Below are 22,930 nucleotides of genomic sequence, written 5' to 3'. Positions count from 1 at the left end.
TACCCCACCCCACTTTTTAAAGGAGCAATTTTTTTTGGGTATAAATAAGCTAATTCTCAGCCGTTCCTGAAGGAATTAAGCCCATATTTTGTGTCAGTGGCATTTGACTTGCAAGGGGGATTTGATTACCTCTTGGGAATACAAATCAAGGCATTTAATTTTCCCCAAAGGCTCGCAGCAGTTCCTTTAGAGATGCTATTATATTGTATCATTGCCAAAGCTCTTTTATACTCTGCCATTACTGTCAACAGTTTGGAATTGCTAAATAGCAATGAAGGGGAGTGAGATGGGATTGCTGATCGGATTAAGTAGCGACTAAGGCTCTAAATGGGGGGCTGGGGGATTACCTCTGTAATTGTTCCTTTGGTTTACTGCCTTTGGAGGCCGGGTTGCTACCTTCTCTTAATTGGCCCTGTTGCTGCGCCTTTAGCAACAGCCTAACACACATCTTTTTTAACCACCTGTCTCCTTGCCTCCCCAAAACCCACCTCCTCAATTTCTGTATCTCAGGCACAAAAGTAAAGGCATTAAAAAATAAAAAAGCAAGCTCACAACCCCATTCTGAAGAGGAGTGGAACTTAATAGTTCTTAAAACTGATGTCATTTTACATTTGTGTATTTGTGTACAGATACCGGAGCACAAATTTTACCGTTCTCTCATGGTGCCTGAAGTGTGTGAAGTGTAAAAGGCTGGTCTGTGTTCTCCCTTTAAAGGTCTCAGAGGCTGGTACTGCCTTATTTTCCCTGTGGTTGAGATTTTAAACAGCATTTACATGTGTGAATCCACATTAGACAAGGGGTATGCATCTTTTGAATTTAGGCATTTGTCTCCACAGGGCTCATCCTAAGTCTCATACTTGTAACCAGTGTTAGAAATTCAGGTATATAAACTAATCACCAAATGGCACCTACGTTATGGATGCCACAATGGTATTAGGCGCCAGGGTTTTTTGGTTTGGTATTGCAATTGTGTTGTTGTTGTTGCAATTGTGGTGTTGTTGTTGCTGCTGCTGCTGCTATTCCATTTCATATTTTAAAGAACAAATCTCAAAGCAGTTTACAACACATTGAAACATCAAATAAAACAATCCAGAATGAAAGAAACCCCAAACTTCAAAGAAAATCCAGTGGTGCCTCAGGTTACAAACGCTTTGGGTTACAAACTCTGCTAACCCGGAAGTAGTACCTCGGGTTACGAACTTTGCCACAGGATGAGAACGGAAATTGTGCACCGGCAGCATGGCGGCAGTGGGAGGCCCCATTAGCGAAAGCGCGCCTCAGGTTAAGAATGGTTTCGGGTTAAGAACGGACCTCCGGAACGAATTAAGTCCGTAACCCAAGGTACCACTGTATCTCAGATCCTCCTTCTCCAAGTGACAAGTTGCTTTCCCTAGTCGCCATCTTGCCATCCAGAGATCTCCACGTAGACCCATGCCAGTTGCAAGACATGCCTGGCATCTGGCTAATTTTGAACATTGCTTATAAAGGCACCTTTATCGGTTATTTATCAGATGTCACTGACTGGTTTTTTCTTTTTTTTCAGATGCCCGACCAGTTTGATCAGAACGTGGTGCTGAACCAGCTGCGATACTCTGGAATGCTTGAGACCGTGCGGATACGAAGGGCTGGTTTTCCAGTGCGGAGGCCGTTTCCGGATTTTCATAAAAGGTAAGCCTACCTTTTGTTTAGGGACGCGGGTGGCGCTGTGGGTTAAACCACAGAGCCTAGGACTTGCCGATCAGAAGGTCGGCGGTCCGAATTCCCACGACGGGGTGAGCTCCCGTTGCTCGGTCCCTGCTCCTGCCAACCTAGCAGTTCGAAAGCACGTCAAAGTGCAAGTAGATAAATAGGTACCGCTCCGGCGGGAAGGTAAACGGCGTTTCTGTGCACTGCTCTGGTTCGCCAGAAGCGGCTTAGTCATGCTGGCCACATGACCCGGAAGCTGTACGCTGGCTCCCTTGGCTAATAAAGCGAGATGAGCGCCGCAATCCCAGAGTCGGCCATGACTAGACCTAATGGTCAGGGGTCCCTTTACCTTTACCTTTTGTTTGTTTGGGTGTTAAGCATTTTAGATGAGGTGTGTAGTCCAAGTGAAGCAATTTTTTTTAAAGGGAAAATCACCTTGGTTTTTTTTGTTCCCCCAGATACAAAGTCCTGATGAGAAATTTGACTCTCCCTGAAGATTTAAAAGGAAAGTGTGCTGCCTTCCTTCATTTGTATGATAGCACAAGCACTGAATGGCAGCTTGGGAAATCTAAGGTAAAAGAGACAAGAATTCCTAATGCAAAACCAGATAGCTGTGTTGTTATTGTGGATTAACATACAACAGAAGCTAGACCTTGCCAGGTGACTTTGCCTCAGTTCCTAAGCCAGTGAAACTTGGTATATTTGCACCTATATTAGCTAACAGCATGACTCCCCACCCACAAACCAAATTGTGGTATAAACCACTGAGCCTCTTGGGCCTCGGAAGGTCGGCAGTTCGAATCCCCATGATGGGGTGAGCTCCTGTTGCTCTGTCCCAGCTCCTGCCAACCTAGCAGTTCGAAAGCATGCCAATGCAAGCAGATAAATAGGTACCACTGCGGCGGGAAGGTAAACGGCGCTCTGGTTTCTGTCGCAGTGTCCCGTTGCACCAGAAGTAGTTTAGTCATGCTGGCCACGTGACCCGGAAAGCTTTCTGTGGACAAACGCTGGCTTCCTCGGCCTGAAAGCGAGATGAGTGCCGCAACCCCATAGTCGCCTTTGACTCGTGTGTTTGGGGGAGTAGGACATCCCTAATACTGCAAGCCTCCCCCTCTCTAAGAAATAGAAAAATGGATCCATCTTGAAGGCTGATATTAATTGCCTGAGAACAGCTTTTGCCCACTTCTCCCAGACCCTCAAAATGACGCAGAATAAGTTTTGCATCATATTATGAAGAGACCCTCAATGTGTATGTTGTTGCTCTTTTCTTAAAGGTGTTTCTTCGTGAATCTTTGGAACACAAGCTGGAAAAGCAACGGGAGATAGAGGTTGGCAAAGCAGCCATGATCATCCGAGCGCATGTCTTGGGCTATGTGGCACGGTATGTAACAAGGAGCTGCCTTCTACTGCACCAGACCAGTAGACCTTCTAACTATGTGTACAACGACTAACAGGGCTCCGCTTGAGATCTCAGACTTTCCCAACCTTGGTACCCAGGACAGAAGATCAGGGCTTTTTTCCCCAGCCAGAACTTGCTGGAACTCAGTTCCAGCACCTCTTTTTCTAGAAAAATAGCACTGCATAAGATTAACAGAAGATTGAGTTAGAGCCTCATGCACACAAATGCGTTGGAAGCTACAGCCCCTTCCTGCTTTGTATATTAGGCATGGATTTTAATTGGTAAAACTGCTCAGGATTGCCCTTCTAACATCTTTAGACTTCCACCTTTTTTCCTGTCTTTCTGTCTCCCTGCCACAAAAACTAATGTTGTGTTGGATGATGATGCCATTTAGCAACAATGGCCTTCACTGTCACACTCTGGAATTTCCAGGGTACTGCATTCATTATATGCAGAGAAGTAATGAAAGTATGTGGTATATGTTCCTTTCTTAAAACTTGGAAACGTTTTCTGTTTTTCTGAGGGGTAGCTTACACGTTATCTTTATCATGTGGAGTCTGAGACAACTTGAAACTATATAGAATTTTCGGCTAAAGCAAGGCTATTGATTGCGAAAAATTGGAAAAGTGATATAATACTGACAAAAACAAAGTGGCTTGCCAAATTGTTGGAGTATTACAATATATCCAAAACAATGGGAGAAATTGGAAGGATCTCAAAAGAGAAGATAGACAGGGACTGGAAGGTGTTTAAAGGATACTTGCAAAATCATATTGAAAAATCAGAACTCCTGTTAGAATAAACAAGTTCCGTTATAAATACTGAAATACTAAATAAGATGGATAACAATGTGTAACAGAAAAAGAAGTAGAAAATTGGTTTAAAAGTGTGTGAAAGAAAGTAATAGAAGTGAAAAGAAATTGCAATTGAGTAGATTGGAAGTCTAACACAAGGGTGGGGTGAGGTGGTGGTGGAAAAAGGAAGTATGTGTGGGATTGAGTGCGGGTATGTATGAATATTTTTAAGGATTGTATGAAATGTATGTTTGTATATTCGTAATATGTATGTATTAATGTTGAATTATTTTAATAATAAAATATTTCTGTTTAAAAAAATTTATAGAATTTTCACGCTAACTGGTCTCTGGATGTTAGTGTACCCCACGCAACTGTATGTAGGAATTGTGACGTACAGTACTTCTGCAAGTACGTCTCTTATGTTATACAGACATAAGAAATGATCCACATGACACAGACGAGCAGTTAGTGTCCGTATGTTACACAGCTGTTGGAGAGAAACCATCATGGGGCACTACATTCAAGCATTCTCTGTGTAGTGTAGACCCAAAGTGTTGATGGCCCCAAGTTGCACTATTTGAAGATTTGCTTTTGGTTGTGCAAATCACTTATTTGGGTATGTTCCAAACGTTTTTATTTGCACTATTTAAAGAAAAGAGATTTGTAGCCTTGGTGTATTTGCAGTGGCAGAAGGACAGGGGGGGAAACCCAACAGACCAAGCCATTTAGTTTGATTTTTTCCTCCAAGACACAAAAGAACAATAGAACTAGGTGACTGAGTTATAACGTTTTATTTGCTTGCTTACCGCCATGCATTATGTACTAGACTCTGAGTCCTAGATCCCATCTGTTTACTCCCCCCCCCCCAACCGAGTCAATAGAGGGGCGTTCAATAGCTGTTTAGGCAATGAGGTCATTTCTTTTCATGTGTATATTAGACCTGCTCATATGTATTGAATGGCGTATCTGTTAAAAGAGCAAAAATACTTTTCTTATGGACAAAAGCTGTCCTCCGATACACAACTTTCTTTAATGTCAGGGTGTACGCCTATCAAACAAGCTTGATGGATTACAAATAGATGCTATTAGTGACATAAAAATGCTTCCTTAACTAGGATGCATCTCTTCCTACTCTAGAGTTGGAGTCTAGTCATTCTAGTGAAATAGTATCATGAAGCACAAGTAAAGAAGGTTGATGAGAGTGGAATTAATATTACTGTCTTTGCTGCCTAGAAGTTTTAATTTTTCCCCTTGGTATTAATGGTTCCCGTCGGTGGTTCATCACACCTTCTCTTCATATAGATGTGTGTCTCTGTTTCATTTCAGGAAGCACTACAGAAAAGTCCTTTACTGCGTAGTTATCATACAGAAGAACTACAGAGCTTTCTACTTAAGAAGGAAGTACTTACTGCTAAAGAAAGCGGCCATCACTTTCCAGAAGCAGCTACGAGGCCAGATTGCCCGTCGTGTTTACAAAGGGTTGCTGGAGGCGAAACGACAGCAAGAGGAAGAAAAAAAGAGAAAGGAAGAGGAGGAAAGGTATGGAATACGTTGTTACTGTATTTTTCGCTCTATAACACGCACCTGACCATAACACGCACGTAGTTTTTAGAGGAGGAAAACAAGAAGAAAAAAATCTAAACGAAACAGTGGATGTATGATTTTTGTGGTTCATGCTGTGGCCACAGACATGTGATCTGACAGTGAGTTTGGAGTAGCCCAATGCAAAAATCCTGAGGATCCATGTGGATCCGTGCTTTGTAACCACGTTTTAAGTGGGGAGGGAAGGAAAAGCACTCAAGGGACAAGGAGCACGCATGGGGTGTGTGGAGAAGGATGCTACTAATAATACTATTTAGCGAGCTGAGTGGGGAGGAGAGAGGGACAGAGAGACTGCTTGCTTTAAAGGAGCCAACCGGACAGGAACCGCTTACACTCGTGTAAGCGGCTCCTCTCCTCTCCCGCTTTGCTCTTTTAAAGCAAGTAGGCTCTCTGTCCCTCTCTCCTCCCCACTCAGCTACTCTTCTCCCGCTTTGCTGTTTCAAAGCGAGCCACGGAGGAGGGAAGGAAGGGGAACCATGGATCCTCTGCTCACGACTGCAGCAGATCCCCCCCCGCCACCCGTAGGCATTCCCTCCATAACACGCACAGACATTTCCCCTTACTTTCTAGGAGGAAAAAAGTGAGTGTTATGGTGCAAAAAATACAGTACTTGGCAATATCTGGTAAGCAACTTAGCTTTGCTGCAAATTAGCTTACAGCAACCTTTGTCATTTTGTGCAAGTTACTGTCAAGCAAGCACATTGGTTTCAGACGTCACATCTTGAAAAACTGGATCCCCGTGTAATGATGTCTTGGTTTTGATTCCTTTCTGATATTTTCTTATTTAGAAAGCGACAAAAGCAGGAAGCAGAACGTCTTGCTCGGCAGGTAAGTGTAAATGATGTCCTATTCTCTTTTGTGTTTGAGTAGCTCTTATTGTGTGAAGCAGAACCTGGTGAGAGGACTTGATAAAGTTGTTCCTGTCCAATTTCTGCATTGTGCTTTTCTTTTTCCTGAAGCAATATTTTTAAGGAAGGATTTACATGTTACATGAAGCATGGGACTGACAAAATTAGCAGTCCATGTTTATTTCTCCTCTTCCATAAAACGTTCTATAATTTGCTCCATATGCTGATACTGTTTATCTCATTTTATTTATTATCCCACCCTAACCTATGGGCTGATTGTGGCTTGTAACGTTTTATAGTCCTCTCCCTGGAGGCTCACAATCGAAGACCCAGTAATATTTACCATGGACCTGGGTGTTATTTTCTCAATTTCTACTCATAGCTGTCAACTTTTCCCTTTTCTTGCGAGGAATCCTATTCGGAATAAGGGGATTTCCCTTTTAAAAAGGGAAAAGTTGACAGCTATGTTTCCACTTCGCCTTGGCACAAAGGATGCCCAGGAACCATCAGGAGTAAAGCACGATTTATTTCTTGAATTTAGGCAAGAGTCCCCAACAGTTCCATAGGTCTATAATAAGCATTTGGGAGTGTCAACTCTTGCAAACACAATATACCCAATTCTGCCTTTTCTTCTACCCTATGAGCATCTGTTACAATGCCACATACTTTTATCTGCCCCCTCTTGGAACTCCAGTGTGACTTCCTCTTGTCCCAATGCTGGACGCTATGTCTCCCCATCCTGCAGGCTGAGCCACAATATGACACACAGTGTTGCAGACGTGCACTTAGAACCCCACAATTGTTTGGTATTTCATCACCTCCAGAAGAGGTGTTGAATAGAGGACCCCACAGGGAACTACCGTTTTCAGCAACAACCTTGTGTGCCTTAAAAAATGTCCTTCCACACCTCACACCCCCAAGTTCGGTCATGTTTTTGCTGTCCGCAGCTCAGTGTAATCAAATAGACTGTGTCTTGTGCAAAAGGGGGAGATGAGTTCTTCAACGTTGGGGGAAATGTGGCAGAATTGCAGTTGCCTAGCAAGGCAAAGATTAAGGAATCTTGTTGGCAGATGAAGATGATGGAGTTTATGGAGCTGGCTGATCTCACCGGGAGAATCCGCGACCAGAAAGAAGAGGAACACCAAGAAGATTGGAAGAAATTTAAAGACTATTTGAATAAATATTGTAATATTAAAGATAGGTAACCACTTGAAAGAACTAATCAGGCCTAGGATTAAATTGGGATTAAATAAATAAATAAGAAAATGTACAATAAGAAAAGTTAGGAAATTTGATTATGACTGTAATACGGTTTTATGAAATAATGATATTGGAAACTGCTACATTTAATTACAAGGAAATTCAGATGGAAGAGATTAGAGGAAGTTAAGTAATATGTTTATGAAGATGGATTTTAATTAACTAATCAAGTCTTAGTTTATGTGGTGATATATGGAATATTTAAAGTTTTTTATGTCTCACATTCTTTTATTTTTTTATTCTTTTCCTTTTCTTATTGTTTATTCTCTTTTTCTTATGCTTTTGTATGAAAAATAATAAATATTATTGTGAAAAGAAAAAAAAAGATTAAGGAATCTTGTGTGTCAAAATGCAGGCTGAGGAGGAGAAGCGGCGGCAGGAGCTGGCGGCCGTTCAGAAAGCCCGGAAGGAAGAAGAACTGAAGCGAGAGCTGGAGAAGCAAAAAGAAAACAAGCAGGTTGAAGAGATCCTTCGCCTGGAGAAAGAGATTGAAGACTTGCAGCGCATGAAGGAGCAGCAGGAGTTGTCGCTGACAGAAGCGTCGCTGCAGAGGCTTCAGCAGCTCCGGGACGAGGAACTGAAGCGGCTGGAGGACGAGGCTTGCCGAGCGGCGCAGGAGTTCTTGGAGTCCCTGAACTTTGACGAAATTGACGAATGCGTCCGAAACATCGAGAGGACGCTCTCTGTGGGTAGCGGTTTCTGCTCGGAGCTGAGCGAGTTGACCGGGAGCGCGGGCGGCGAAAAGCCCAGCTTCAACTTCAGCCAGCCGTACCCCGAGGAGGAGGTGGACGAGGGCTTTGAAGCGGATGACGACGCTTTCAAGGATTCGCCAAACCCAAGCGAGCACGGCCACTCGGACCAGAGGACGAGCGGCATCAGGACCAGCGACGACTCTTCGGAAGAAGATCCGTACATGAACGACACGGTGGTGCCGGCAAGTCCTGCCACAGGCAACAACAGCACGCTTGTTCCTTCTGGCCACGACTCCCTCAGTCTCCACAACTCCTCCAGCGGTGAATCCACATACTGTATGCCGGAAAACGTATCATGCAAGCCCCCAAACGCCACGGAGTTAATTACTCCCGATGCAGACTATGATTACGACCAAGATGACTACGAAGACGGTGCTATCACTTCCGGAAGCAGTGTGACCTTTTCCAATTCTCATAGCAGCCAATGGTCCCCCGACTACCGCTGTTCTGTGGGGACATACAACAGCTCTGGGGCCTACAGGTTTAGTTCAGAGGGTGCTCAGTCTTCCGTGAGTATTGCTTTCTTTGCCATTATTACAGTGGTACCCTGGTTAACCCACACAGGTGGCGCTGTGGGTTAAACCACAGAGCCTAGGACTTGCCGATCAGAAGGTCGGCGGTTCGAATCCCTCCAACGAGGTCAGCTCCCGTTGCTCAGTCCCTTCTCCTGCCAACCTAGCAGTTTGAAAGCACGCCAAAGTACAAGTAGATAATCAATAGGTACCGCTCTGGCGGGAAGGTAAAAAGCGTTTCCGTGCGCTTCTCTGATTCACCAGAAGCGGCTTAGTCGTGCTGGCCACATGACACGGAAGCTGTATGCCGGCTCCCTCGGCCAATAAAGCGAGATGAGCGCCACAACCCCAGAGTCGGCCACGACTGGACCTAATGGTCAGGGATCCCTTTACCTTGGTTTATGACCACAATCCGCTCCGGAGGTCCATTCGTAAACCAAAACAGGTCATAACCCAAGGTGCGCTTTTGCCAATGGGGCCTCCCCAAAAATTGTTCATAATCCAAAAAAAATTGTTCGTAAACCAAAAAAAGTTCGTAAACCGGGACACGCACTTCCAGGTTTGACGCGTTTGTAATCCAAAATGTACTCAAACCAGACTGTTCGCAAACCAAGATACCAATGTACATCTCTTTGGGAGGAATAAGAGTAATGTTAAGATTTCCTGGTTTAATCATCACATTGTCAAAAGTTATTGTGCCACAGTAATCTTGATTAAGGACTACACTTAACTACTACTACTACTACTACTATTATTAATTAGATTTATACACCGCCCTTCATCCAAAGATGAAGGGCAGCGTGGTCCATAAGATACAAATACAACCTGACAATCCAAAAGTGTAGTCACAGCTTGTTAAAATAATTTTTACATCAAATTATTTTCCTAAGTGGGGGCAGCCAACTCGGCACTTGTGGTTCTTCAAAATACACAAATGTAAGGACATTATTTTAAGTATTATTATATTCCAAGTACAAATTTTAGGTAAAGGGACCCCTGACCGTTAGGTCTAGTCGTGGCCGACTCTGGGGTTGCGGTGCTCATCTCGCTTTATTGGCCGAGGGAGCCGGCGTACAGCTTCTGGCAAACCAGAGCAGTGCACGGAAATGCCGTTTACCTTCCCGCTGAAGCAGTACCTATTTATCTACTTGCACTTTGATGTGCTCTCGAACTGCTAGGTTGGAAGGAGCAGGGACTGAGCAACGGGATCCCCGTCGCAGGGATTCGAACCACCGCCCTTCTGATCGGCAAGTCCTAGGCTCTGTGGTTTAACCCACAGCACCACCTGTGTCCTGTTTCTAGTTAGCAGCAATATAAAAACATAAAAATACCCAGTGCTTACTTTAATGACTGCTGTTCTGGCGTGGTGTAAACACCACTCCTTAGACCTCACAGGGATAACTCTCTGGTGTCTAACACAACAGGAATAAAATTATTTCCTGAAGTGTATATGTCACAACAAGAGAAGCCACAGGGAAGAATTCCTTCACCAAAGGGAAAAAAGGAGGTGTGTGAAGAGTCGAGGTTGAAAAAAGAAGCACTTCTTAATAGTTATTCTTTGTCAAAACGTTAGGTTTTGGAGGTTGGTTTGCTTTTGCTGTGACTCAGAAGTTCATTTCTGCTGCCACCCATACAGGCAGTCCACTGAAAAAGACATTTTTTTTGGTAGCTATGCTGCAGTCACACTAAAAGTGAACTTGTCGCCTGTTAAAAAAACGAGCACAGGATTAATTTTAGTGGACATGAATGACACAACAGATGACCAACAGGTCAATTTATTTTGTGGAAGCAAGGTAAATAGCCTTGGTAGAAAGAGACAAAGGGAAATAATATTTGTGCCAAATGGAACATATTCTTTTAGGAATGTCCGTATTCTCGGTAGGGTGGGGGGGTGAGAATGTGTGTAAGCTTACAGCAAAGGATCTGTAAATGCACCATACCCCAATTCTAGGGATTGCTTATGGGAAATGAGCAGGGGACTTTGGCCTTCATCCCTTTCTTCCTTCACTGCAAGGAGAAGGGATCTGTCAGACACGGAGATCAGGAGATCCTTTCTTTATATGAATGTACCACTGAACTTTTAACATCTGAATTAGGCTGGACTGTGATGAAAACATCTGCAGCCAAGCCTTTTCCTATCAGTTAATTTCCCTTATTATGTTGATCTTCCAGTTTGAAGACAGCGAAGAAGACTTTGACTCAAGGTTTGATACCGATGATGAACTTTCGTATCGGAGGGATTCTGTCTACAGCTGCGTCAGCCTCCCTTATTTCCATAGCTTTTTGTACATGAAAGGTACAGAAACAGCCCAGAGTAACTTAAATAGCCAAACAAAATGTGGTGGTCTTCTTTCTCAAATACTGTGTATTCACACTACTTATTTGTGGGGTGATATAAAGCAGAAATTATGATAAATTAGGGGCAAGTAATGAGTAAACAAATCCAAGAAGATCTTTAGAGGCCGTTGATCAAGTTGATCAGAGGTGCAAACTGTTGGCAGAGTTTACCAGGATACATGAAGAGAGAAGTAAAAGCTGCAGAAATAGCTGCTCTTCAATAGTCCATTTTTCAAATTCTTCCTCTGAAACAGTCCCTTCAAGACCAAGAGTTTTGATCTATACCAGGGGTCAGCAAACTTTTTCAGCAGGGGGCCGGTCCACTGTCCCTCAGACCTTGTGGGGGACCGGACTATATTTTGAAGAAAAAAAAATATGAACGAATTCCTGTGTCCCACAAATAATCCAGAGATGCATTTTAAATAAAAGGACACATTCTACTCATGTGAAAATATGCTGATTCCTGGACCATCCGCGGGCCGGATTGAGAAGGTGATTGGCCCCCGGGCCTTAGTTTGCCTGCCCATGATCTATACTGTTGGTTTTCACGAGATTCTGTCAAATTATTGAGTTTCTGCATGTATAATAGTCACACATAACTCGGCCTTGTATTTCTTCTTTTAATTTGTAAGAGTGATAGACCCATCACTCCATTTGCCAGAGCAAAGGCATTCTGACAAGGCACTTTGACTGAAGGCCGTGTAATACGGATTATACCATCCGCAGAAGGATTGGGTCGTGGAGAAAAATGTTGGGATGAGAGAGCATATAGGAGAAAAAGCCTGAAGCTTGATTGTTCTCTCGGATGCTGGTTGAGGGTAGAGAGCTTGAAACCAAGGGTATAACTCTGTGACAATCCGCTGTTGAATCTGGTGAATGCTTGCTTGTTTGACCCTAGGCAGTTTTCAATATTTATTAATTGGATGGACCAATGGTTTTAAGATCCTGCTTCTTAAAAGCATCCAGAATGCCTGATGAGAAATAGTTCTGATCTACATAACGTTCCCTTTGAAGGAGTGTTGGGCATTTTGTTGCTGCTGTTGTTGTTGAACAAACGCAGGTTTCACAACCTATTTCTCTCCCTTTCCTCAAGGTGGGTTGATGAACACTTGGAAGCGCCGCTGGTGTGTCTTGAAAGATGAAACCTTCCTGTGGTTCCGCTCGAAGCAGGAAGCTCTCAAGCAAGGCTGGCTGCATAAGAAAGGTGGTGGGTCTTCCACGCTGTCCAGAAGGAACTGGAAGAAACGTTGGTTTGTTCTCCGGCAGTCCCGGCTGATGTACTTCGAAAACGATAGCGAAGAAAAGCTCAAGGGAACCCTTGAAATCCGAACAGCCAAGTAAGCAAAGTCTACTTAAGGCATCCCATGCATAGAGTAGTCCCCTTCTTTGTCCTCAGAGGTAAAAAGCGACTCAACTTCAAGGCACTGTTCTTTCTTACCTGCCTCCGACTGGGTGTTAAAAGCCATGCCTTTCCCCTCTGCCAGGATCTTAGCTGAAGAGATGGTGTTGGCAGCCTTCCCTTGTGCTCCTCTGATCAGCAGAGCAGCACTAAGCACCCATTGTCCTCCCAGTCACGGCCCTTTGGAAACCAACCTTATGTGCTCTGTCCAGATTAGCGTGAGCTCCAGGACTTTAAAAAATCATCTTCCTAAAACAACACATAATAAATCTGCACACGGCTGGTAGCCGGCACAGATCAATCACTGAAGGAAAATGAGATGGAGATGAAGGAGATCCATGTTAAAGAGATAAAGAATGGATTGGTGCCTCCATGGAAACAAAAGAGGGGCAAAATTGTTCGTAGGCATTAAAAACTAGACTCCCCTGGCTTAATATTAAGAAAGACGGGGCATCAGGGTTCTGACAGTACGAATTCATCGTATTTCTCACTTCTCTGTCCATTTTAGAGATATTGTTGATAACACTACTAAGGAAAACGGGATTGACATTGTCATGGCCGATAGGACCTATCATTTGATTGCTGAGTCACCTGAGGACGCAAGGTAAGAACTGTCTCCCCCTTTCCCCTTCCAGCCACTGATGTTTTGCAGATGTGAAGCCTAGTACTACTTGACCAGCAATAAACTCACTGCGGGATTCTTTCCCCACCCACAGAAAAATAAAATAAGCAGAAGCAATAGAATAGTTTTCAAACGGAGGCTTTCATACAGAGTTCTGCGGACGGTATTCTAAGTTTTGGGCCCAGTGGCCAGGCTCCCAAAAGATATCCACAAAGAAAAGAGCTTAAAATGTACTATGATTTGCTATTGTCTCTAAGAATGTCCAATCTGTGGTTTGATCAATTTTGTCCACTCTGATACATTTGCAAGTCGGGATGTAAAATGCTATAGCATGTGTAGTAGATGGGGCTGTAATTCCCTTTAGGGATAACACTCAGTAACTGGAGACTGTGTCAGGTAGAATAAAGCACCCTAAAACCCATGCTGCTCAGCAGATTAAAAACCTTCAGATTGCTCAAGACAACTGATTCTGTTTGTTCAATCCGTTTGTTTGTGGTCTGATTCCATTTGTTCAATTCCCAGTTCTTTGACACTTGAAAATATTTACTTATTGCATGAATGTCCCATCTCAGCTCAAGGCAGTATACCGTATTTTTCACTCCATAGGGCGCACCTGACCATAGGGCGCACCTAGTTTTTAGAGGAGGAAAATACGAAAAAAAATATTCTGAATCAAATGTTGCACTAAACTATTTAAAGCAGCAAAGCGGGTGGCTCCTGTCCGCTTTGCTGCTTTAAACTGAGCCTCAGAGGAGGGTAGGAAGGGGAACCATGGCTTATCTAAGTCCAGTTAATAATGCTGAGCCTGACTTATGGCCATCGAGATTAGCCTGGCCGTCTCAGTGGAAATCTGGGGAGGCTGGGGTGGACTTTCCAGTGGTCAAAGTGTGGTTGTGTCTTCCTGCCCGGCATCTATTTCCTGCCCTCTTTCCCTTCTGCACCCTGCTTCGAGGGAAGGAAGCGGAGCCATGGATCCTCTGCTCGCAACTGCAGTGGATTCCCTCCACTTTGAAGCAGGAAAGTGGGAGAGGAGCTGCTTACACGAATGTAAACTGCTCCCCTCCCACTTTCCTGCTTCAAAGGAATCACGGAGGAGGAATCCGCTGCAGCCTCGAGCAGCGGAGGATCCATGGTCCCCTTCCTTCCCTCCTCCATAGTTGCTTTGAAGCAGGAAAGTGGGAGAGGAGCTGCTTACACGAGTGTAAGCTGCTCCCCTCCCACATTGCCGCTTCAAAGGGAGCCCGGGAGGAGGGAATCTGCTGCAGCTGCCCCCACCTCCCGCAGAAGCCGCGCGCTCTTTAAAGGGGCTGCACGGCTTCTCCTGGCTTTTCTGGGAGGTGGGGGGATTCCCCCACCTCGTAGAAAAGCCCACAGGAGCTGCACAGCCTTTAAAGAGGGCGCCGCTCTTGGGGACTTTTCCCCGAGGAGGGAGAAGGGACTGATGTGGCCAGTCAGTCCCTTCCCCTTCCTGGGGAAAAGCCCGCAAGAGCGCACGAAGCTTGTGTGCGGCTCTTGGGGGCTTTTCCTGCCTGCCTCCCCCCTGCATTTGCTCCATAGGACGTAAACACATTTTCTCTTGCTTTTTAGGAGGGGAAAGGTGCGTCCTATGGTGCGAAAAATACGGTACATTTTAGCCTCACATACTTCAAAGTGGATTCAAGACAGTGACTGGTCCAAGGATACCCAGGGAGCTTCATCCCTAAGTGGAAATTTCTCCCACATTCTAGTCTCACACACTATCCACTTATACCTCACTAGTTCAGGTTCAAATATAGGACCCAGATCTGGTTTTTTATCACCATCTGTGATCTGTCAAAGTGCCAACAAGATTTACTAGCGTTTAAGGTGACTTTTCTCCTCTGTCACATAAACCATTTTTTCCCTACAAACACGAAGATAATTGTTTGCATTTCAAAATGTGTGTAGTATACACAGCACCCACACGTTCCGCTCTTAACATTTTCTTTATCTTTCCATGACACACTATGACAAGAAAGTTTAAACACAAAGCTGGTTGTTGTCAGAGAATTGAAACACTGAGGTAACCATCCAATTTTTGAAACATGGCCATTAGTGTTGTCCCCTGGAGATTTCTTTTTTTTTAAAAAAAAAATATTTTTATTGGTTTTTCCATGTATACATTGTTATAAGAATTTAAGGTCACATATAATATAAATTAAATGTACAAGGCAAACACGTCCATAAATATATACACCACATGTCTGAAACAGTACAGGAAGACTGTCCTGAAAACATTTTGACTCTCCCAAACTACCCAAATGTTTCTCTGCAAGGAGGGAGGAAATCAAAAAAACCTCCCCATTGTCTCTGTGCTCACAAATCCTGCCTTAAGGGCACATTTAAGGTGTGAATAGGGCGAGCCTGTGACCTGGATTCAGGAATTAAGTAGTTATAATAACAAAAGAGTGGCCAAAACCCAGATATTGCAATCAGGTAACCTGACAGACAGGAGATAAACAACACACTCAGGATTCTGTTTTAGACCGCCTCCTGTGATGTATGTATGATATTTCTGGGGGTGGTCTGGAGTTTGAGAGTGGGCAGTTTCAAAAGTCTATATAAGGGCGGGCACACCTTTGTTCTGGGTTCTTCCTCTTTCCTGCTTGTGGTGAGTGACGACACTGTTGCAACAGTTTAATAAAGATCAGGCTTAATAGCTGTTTTGCTTCTCAATATTCTCTGGTTGGCCTCTGTTATTTTCTCCTACCGATAGGGAATCCACTTAAGGACTCTATATGGGCCCTTGGGTACACCATAAGGGGGAAAGGGCAGATTTTGTTTATAACAACATCCTCTAACAATATTTCTCTAACAATTTTCCATATCCCCCCCCTCCCCTGGACTTCCCTCATATTCCCATTTTGCTTTATTTCCATATTACTCACCCTTTGTTTCCCAAAATTTCCCCAATACATATAATCTTACATTTTGTTATATACAATTGTGTTTCTTTATTCAAACCCTGCCAGTGAGTCCAGTTCTTTATGTTGCTTCTTCATATATGTTGTAAATGGTTCCCATTCTCTTTTAAAGTCTTTGCTATCCTTTTCATGTAATTTATCTGTTAATTTTGCCAGTTCTGCATATTCCATAAGTTTCCCTTGCCATTGTTCTTTCGTTGGTATTTCTTCTGTCTTCCAAGCTTGTGCTAATATAATTCTTGCTGCTCTTGTTGCAGTCCCCTAGAGATTTCTGCCCACCTCCCAAGTACTCGGCTCTTTTAACAAAAAATGTACCAATGTACTGCAGAATTGAACCTCTCCTTCTTCCTCTGTTCCTCTTTATTCCCAGAGGTTAGGCTTTCATGGTCCTTACGTAAGATGTTCTGGGGTGTGTGTGTATGTGTGTGTGTGTAATTATATCTGTCTTTCATAACATTAAAAAAAAAAAGATCATTTCTTGTATAAACATTCTGACTTCAGTAATTCTGTTAGTGTTGACATTTCAGACACCTTCGTTATTTCAGAAAACCATTCTTTTAATATGGGAGCAAAATTAGTTCTCCATTTCTTAGCAACCAGCATTTTTTGCAGCAGCTAGCAATTTCCGTATAGTTCTTTGAGGCCCAAGACAGATTGTCACATAATACAGACGACTGGATCTTCATGGGGATATTACAGTCATGATTCTTCCACAATCATGTTGCAATTATGGGTAGCTAATCCCTGGCCCAGGGGTCTGATCAAACCTTCCCCACCAAAGCAAATTTTTATCTCCCCCTATACGTTTTGGGCATCTAAGAGCAAAAAAAGTGGGTTCTAGCCCTCTCTGCTCACATTAGGGACCCTGATGAAGAGGCAAATAATTCCAGACGTCGGTCATCAGATGAATATTTTTAATAAGCACGGAGGCAGCAATAACCCCCTCTCCTTTGCAAATCTACATAAATCATCTGAGGATACAGACTTGCGCCCTTTGTGTATATGCATGCAAAAGTGAGTTGGCCAAACCAACTTTTTGCCACACCCTTATCTGGCTTGCATGCATCCCTCAGAGAGTTGGTCATGGGTGAAGTTTTGGCCCTTGGTCCAGAAAAGGTTAGCCTTAGATGATCCCAGCTTTGCATGAAGACAGAACAGAAAGGCGGGGACAGCACAGTGCAGCCTTTGTTCAACTCCTCTGATACTGGAAAAGATGCCAGAATAGTTAGTCATTATCTATTTTCACCTTTGACCAAGAATTAGTGTGAAGGGCTCTAAACCAGGAGGAAGTTAATGTTTAGCTGATTTAACTCGGGGACTATAAAGGTTCTCTGTTTAGTCAATCAAAAGCAACTTTTAGGTCTATAAATCAGTGTCATTCCAGACACTGCTGGTCTACATTTCCCATCATTGTCAGTCCTTGGCCAGGCTGACTGCCTCCCCCCCCCCCCCAGGAACAACAACTGGATGGACCACAGGTTCCTTGTCTCCGCTATAAATGAGGGAAATAGCATGCATCTCCTAAAAAATAATCAGAAATTAATCCCACTTAGAAAATGGATATATTTGGCAAAGAGAAGCGCTGGATTGCCTTGGGCAAACCCTACTCTCTCTTTCAGCCTAACTCAGTACATAGGCTTATTGTAATAATAATAATAATAATAATAATAATAATAATAATAATAATTGGGCGGCTTCCAGCAAAATATTAAAATACAATGATTCATCCAGTATTAAAAGCTTCCCTAAACAGGGCTGCCTTCAGATGTCTTCTAAAAGTCTGATAGTTGTTTGTTTCTTTGACATCTGAAGGCCCTCTGCCTGGTTCCCTGTAACTTTGCTTCTCTCAGTGAGGGAACCGCCAGAAGGCCCTCAGAGCTGGACCTCAGTGTCTGGGCTGAACGATGGGGTGGAGACACTCCTTCAGGTATACTGGGCCAAGGCTGTTTAGAGCTTTAAAGGTCAGCACCAGCACTTTGAATTGTGCTCGGAAACGTGCTGGGAGCCAGTGTAGGTCTTTCAGGACCGGTGTTATGTGGTCTCAGCAGCCACACCCAGTCACCAGTCTAGCTGCCGCATTCTGGATTAGGTGTAGTTTCCTGGTCACCTTCAAAGGTAGCCCCACGTAGAGCGCATTGCAGTAGTCCAAGTGGGATATAACCAGAGCATGCACACTCTGGAGAGACGGTCTGCGGGCAGGTAGGGTCTCAGCCTGTGTACCAGATGGAGCTGGTAAACAGCTGCCCTGGACACAGAATTAACCTGCACCTCTGTGGACAGCTGTGAGTCCAAAATGACTCCCAGGCTGCGCACCTGGTCCTTCGGGGGCACCGTTACCCCATCCAGGACCAGGGAAGACCCACACCCGCCTGCCCCTGTCCCCCAAAAACAGTACTTCTGTCTTGTCAGGATTCAACCTCAATCTGTTAGTTGCCATCCATCCTCCAACCGCCTCCAGACACTCACACAGGACTTTCACCGCCTTCACTGGTTCCGATTTATGGTATCATCCGCATACTGATAACCCAGTATGATAAAAGCATCTGTCAGCTGCACTTGGGCTCCTTGAAGGAAAAATAGAATGCAGGAGGTAGCACATGAATAAATGTGTCATGATACTTTACACCCATTAACAATAAAACCTAGCCAAATGGAGGATTTAAGAATGCTGTGGAAAGTGACAAAATGTTTAAAAATGCCAGATTAGTGGGTGGGTAGACTGCAGCATAACATGTCTAATAATGCACATTAAGGAGGAAATAGTCTCAGTTTTGCAGTGTTGGGTTGTGCATTAGTTCTTATCTCTGTTGGGTGTAAAGCTATTGTAATTAATGCCCTGAAGCTGTCGGCTCAAAGTGACATAGATAGTAGAAAAAGGAAGTTTAGAATTTTTTATTTACTAAAGGACAATGTCTTTCAGTAAATTAAAGAGAGAATTGTGTCAAGATGAACACACCATGGCATTGAACTTTGTGGGAAATGGACCACATAAGTAGAGAATCAGGAGATACCTGCAATGTAAGGAATCAAAATAAGATTTTCCCACATATGGTGGAAGTTTGTGACCACAATGAATTATTGGAGGATTGTAGTTAATTTCATAAATGAACATTTTCAGTTTACTATCCTATTAAACTGAAAATGTTCATTTATGAAATTAACTACAATGAAATTTATGAAATTAACTACACTTTGGTTTGTTAAAACCAGTGTTTATCTGGATAAACAGACAAGTTTTCTATCGTACATTAGCTAAAATTGTTTTTGCTAGTACTTGGAAAAGGAATCAAATATCAGCTAAGAATTAATAAGGAAAATTTGAGGGCAGGTGGTGCTTTTAAAACAGCATTTTTGAGGAACATAAAAATACAGAGTAACTTTGAGAAGTTGGGGTCTAGTGATTCAATGTATGAAAAGGTGATTCAGGTAGGGAATTCTATTTCAAACGGATGACAAAATGTTTTATGTGTTGAATGAATTGTGTATGGAATCTAGGTGCTTTTTGTCTTTTGTTTGATAATTTTTGTGCATTCTAATCAAAAAGAAAAATGTTGTTAGAGATAGCTTTAAAGTACTCGGATACAGTGTTAGTGCAAAAATCACTGGCGGATTTCTCTATGAAAAATCTCAGAGTTTCTGTCTAACAACGGAGAGCGTTCCTTCTTTTGAATAAAAAAAAGTTTCATCTTGTCATATTGGTAAATATTAATACAGTGGTACCTTGGTTTACGTACTTAATCCGTTCCGGAAGTCCGATCTTAAACCAAAGCGTTCTTAAACCAAGGTGTGCTTTCCCATAGCAGCGGGGGACTCAATTTACAAATGGAACACACCTACTTTCGGGTCTGCAGCATTCTTCAGCATTCCGGAGGAGGGCAACCAAAATGGTCAAAGGCCTGGAAACAATGCCTTATGAGGAACGGCTAAGGGAGCTGGGCATGTTTAGCCCGGAGAAGAGGAGGTTAAGGGGTGATATGATAGCGATGTTCAAATATATAAAAGGATGTCACATAGAGGAGGGAGAAAGGTTGTTTTCTGCTGCTCCAGAGAAGCGGACACGGAACAATGGATCCAAACTACAAGAAAGAAGATTCCACCTAAACATTAGGAAGAACTTCCTGACAGTAAGAGCTGTTTGACAGTGGAATTTGCTGCCAAGGAGTGTGGTGGAGTCTCCTTCTTTGGAGGTCTTTAAGCAGAGGCTTGACATCCATATGTCAGGAGTGCTCTGATGGTGTTTCCTGCTTGGCAGGGGGTTGGACTCGATGGCCCTTGTGGTCTCTTCCAACTCTATGATTCTATGATTCATCCAAGTTGTTCATAAACTAAGCTGTTCTTAAACCAAGGTACCACTGTAGTGACATAACAGCACACAAATTGGAGAATGAAGATGAGTGGATTCAGATTCTTGAAGCAAATTTATTTTGTATTTACAGACAATAGTTACCGTATTTTTCGCTCTATAAGACGCACCAGACCACAAGACGCACCTAGTTTTTGGAGGAGAAAAACAAGGAAAAAAATATTCTGAATCTCAGAAGCTAGAACAGCAAGAGGGATCGCTGCGCAGTGAAAGCAGCAATCCCTCTTGCTGTTCTGGCTTCTGTGATAGCTGTGCAGTCTGCATTCGCCCCATAAGACGCACACACATTTCCCCTTACTTTTTAGGAGGGAAAAAGTGAGTCTTATAGAGCAAAAAATATGGTAATTGTTTTAGGAGCTCATTAACTGCGGTAGGGAGGGCGTGGGGTGCCTCTTGGCTTTATCTAGAATGTGGGGAATGTGAATATCCTTCCAAGGAAAAATAAACGGGTCATCAGACGTTTGTTTCATTTCAAGACAGTAGTAAAGACAATCCTCCAGAATGAGAATCTTTTACTGATCTCCTTTTTTCTGTGTTTTCTCTTCCTTCAGTCAATGGTTCAGTGTCTTGAGTCAAGTCCACGCTTCCACAGAACAGGAAATCAGGGAAATGCACGATGAGCAAGCAAACCCACAGAATGCCGTGGTAAGGAAGGCTTACAATCAGCTTCAGAATGTTGCATATACGGTTGGTGGAGCCACTGCTTAGTTTTTTCCAGGAAAGAGGTGGCCTAGTTGTTGGATGAGTCCTGCCACCACACGTAGATTAGTGGTAGGTCATATGCAGAAGGTGCAAGATTTAGCTTCCGGGATCTCCAGGCAGGGCTAGGGAAAACTCCTTTCTGAAACCCTGGCACACTGCCACCAGTCAATGTAGAAAGATTCCCCTTTTCCCGTGTACTTGGCAAAGTAGGATTGTTTCTACTTGCTGACAGGCTCCACCACCTAAAGCAGGCGTGTCCAAACTTTTTTCAAAGAAGTGAATGATGTGAACATGCGTGAGGGCCGACCAAAGTTGTTGGACTTATTTAAAGGATTGAAGTTGTTGAGCAGGGTCTGGATTAAACCAACAGGCGGATTAGGATTAGGCCCCCGGGCCGGACTTGTTTGCATTGCAACAGTGTCCCACCTATGAAGTGGTAAAATGTTACGATGTTGTGCAAGGTAGTTTGAATATGTTCTCCTTGGCATTTGAAGTAAATCAGAAACTGCTGATTGGTTTTCTTGCTCTGCTCTATTGCTTGCTTCGATTAATCATCTTTTAAATAACTGTTAATATATATTGTTCTATTTTGTGCACTATTGGAAACCATCCTGGAATCGTGTTGACATGATGGATGAGTCTACAAATTGCAGAGATAAATAATGAATAGAAAATGGGCATTCATGCTCCCCCTATAAAAGCCTTCAGGAAGTGGTTTGGTGAATTTGATGGCAGAACTGGGAGCAGCTTGTTGGGGGAAACTCTGGAAACAGATTTTGACATGTACGCCAAGTGAGATTGCCGCAATTACAGTAAAATACCGATGAGCATACAGTCTGTGATTAAACAACTTTCTGTTCATGCCTGCAAGGCATTTTATTCCTTGCAGTAGTGGCAGTATGGGACGCGGGTGGCGCTGTGAGTTAAACCACAGAGCCTAGGACTTGCCAATCAGAAGGTCAGCGGTTCGAATCCCCGCGATGGGGTAAGCTCCCGTTGCTCAGTCCCTGCTCCTGCCAACCTAGCGGTTCGAAAGCACGTCAAAGTGCAAGTAGATAAATAGGTACCACTCTGGCGGGAAGGTAAACGGCGTTTCCGTGCATTGCTCTGGTTTGCCAGAAGCGGCTTAGTCATGCTGGCCACATGACTTGGAAGCTGTACACTGGCTCCCTCGGCCAATAAAGCGAGATGAGCGCCGCAACCCCGGAGTCGGTCACGACTGGACCTAATGGTCAGGGGTCCCTTTACCTTTACCTTTAGTGCCAGTATAAAATAAAGCCTTATCAAGAGTTTTTGTTCAACTTGCTCAAAAGCAACTGATGTTTTTCCACTACCTCTTATTGTTGAATTCCAACCCACTAACCCTCATTCTCTAAATCAAGTATTATTATCATCATCACAGTTTGTGTTACCATCCACACATGAAACTAAATGGGCATGTATTCCATGGGCTAGACAACACAATGTTCATTTTCCCTTTTTGTGTAGGGCACACTGGATGTGGGATTGATCGATTCCGTCTGTGCATCTGACAATCCAGATCGGTAAGAACAAGTTCCACTTTCAGAAATCTTACTTTTTGTTCAGCCCTTTGTCCTGAAACAGGACATGTTTTTTTTCTGTGAGACTATCAACTTGAGAAATTAAAGAAGAAAAGAAAGGTAGAGCAGTTCTTAATTCAACCACTCTATTTTGCTAATGTGGGATGC

The 22,930-nt window shown here is 43.5% G+C and overlaps 1 protein-coding gene across 1 annotated transcript in view; it reads left to right on the top strand.

Annotated features, from left to right (window-relative positions):
• Nucleotides 1-22,930, top strand: part of MYO10 (myosin X) — a 202,402-nt gene that overhangs the window by 161,875 nt on the left and 17,597 nt on the right. The window contains exons 20-30 of the mRNA XM_081206129.1: nt 1,544-1,668; nt 2,145-2,259; nt 2,961-3,067; nt 5,209-5,421; nt 6,273-6,312; nt 7,948-8,853; nt 11,029-11,152; nt 12,287-12,530; nt 13,101-13,196; nt 21,071-21,164; nt 22,710-22,765. Of these exons, the coding sequence (XP_081062255.1) occupies nt 1,544-1,668; nt 2,145-2,259; nt 2,961-3,067; nt 5,209-5,421; nt 6,273-6,312; nt 7,948-8,853; nt 11,029-11,152; nt 12,287-12,530; nt 13,101-13,196; nt 21,071-21,164; nt 22,710-22,765 (2,120 nt within the window). The remainder of the gene's footprint in view (nt 1-1,543; nt 1,669-2,144; nt 2,260-2,960; nt 3,068-5,208; nt 5,422-6,272; nt 6,313-7,947; nt 8,854-11,028; nt 11,153-12,286; nt 12,531-13,100; nt 13,197-21,070; nt 21,165-22,709; nt 22,766-22,930) is intronic.

The sequence above is a fragment of the Podarcis bocagei genome (genome assembly GCF_964188305.1).
Source record: "Podarcis bocagei genome assembly, chromosome: 8".
Classification (NCBI taxonomy): domain Eukaryota; kingdom Metazoa; phylum Chordata; class Lepidosauria; order Squamata; family Lacertidae; genus Podarcis; species Podarcis bocagei.
Note: the sequence above shows the minus strand (reverse complement) of the source record. Positions and strands in the feature narration are given on the sequence as shown.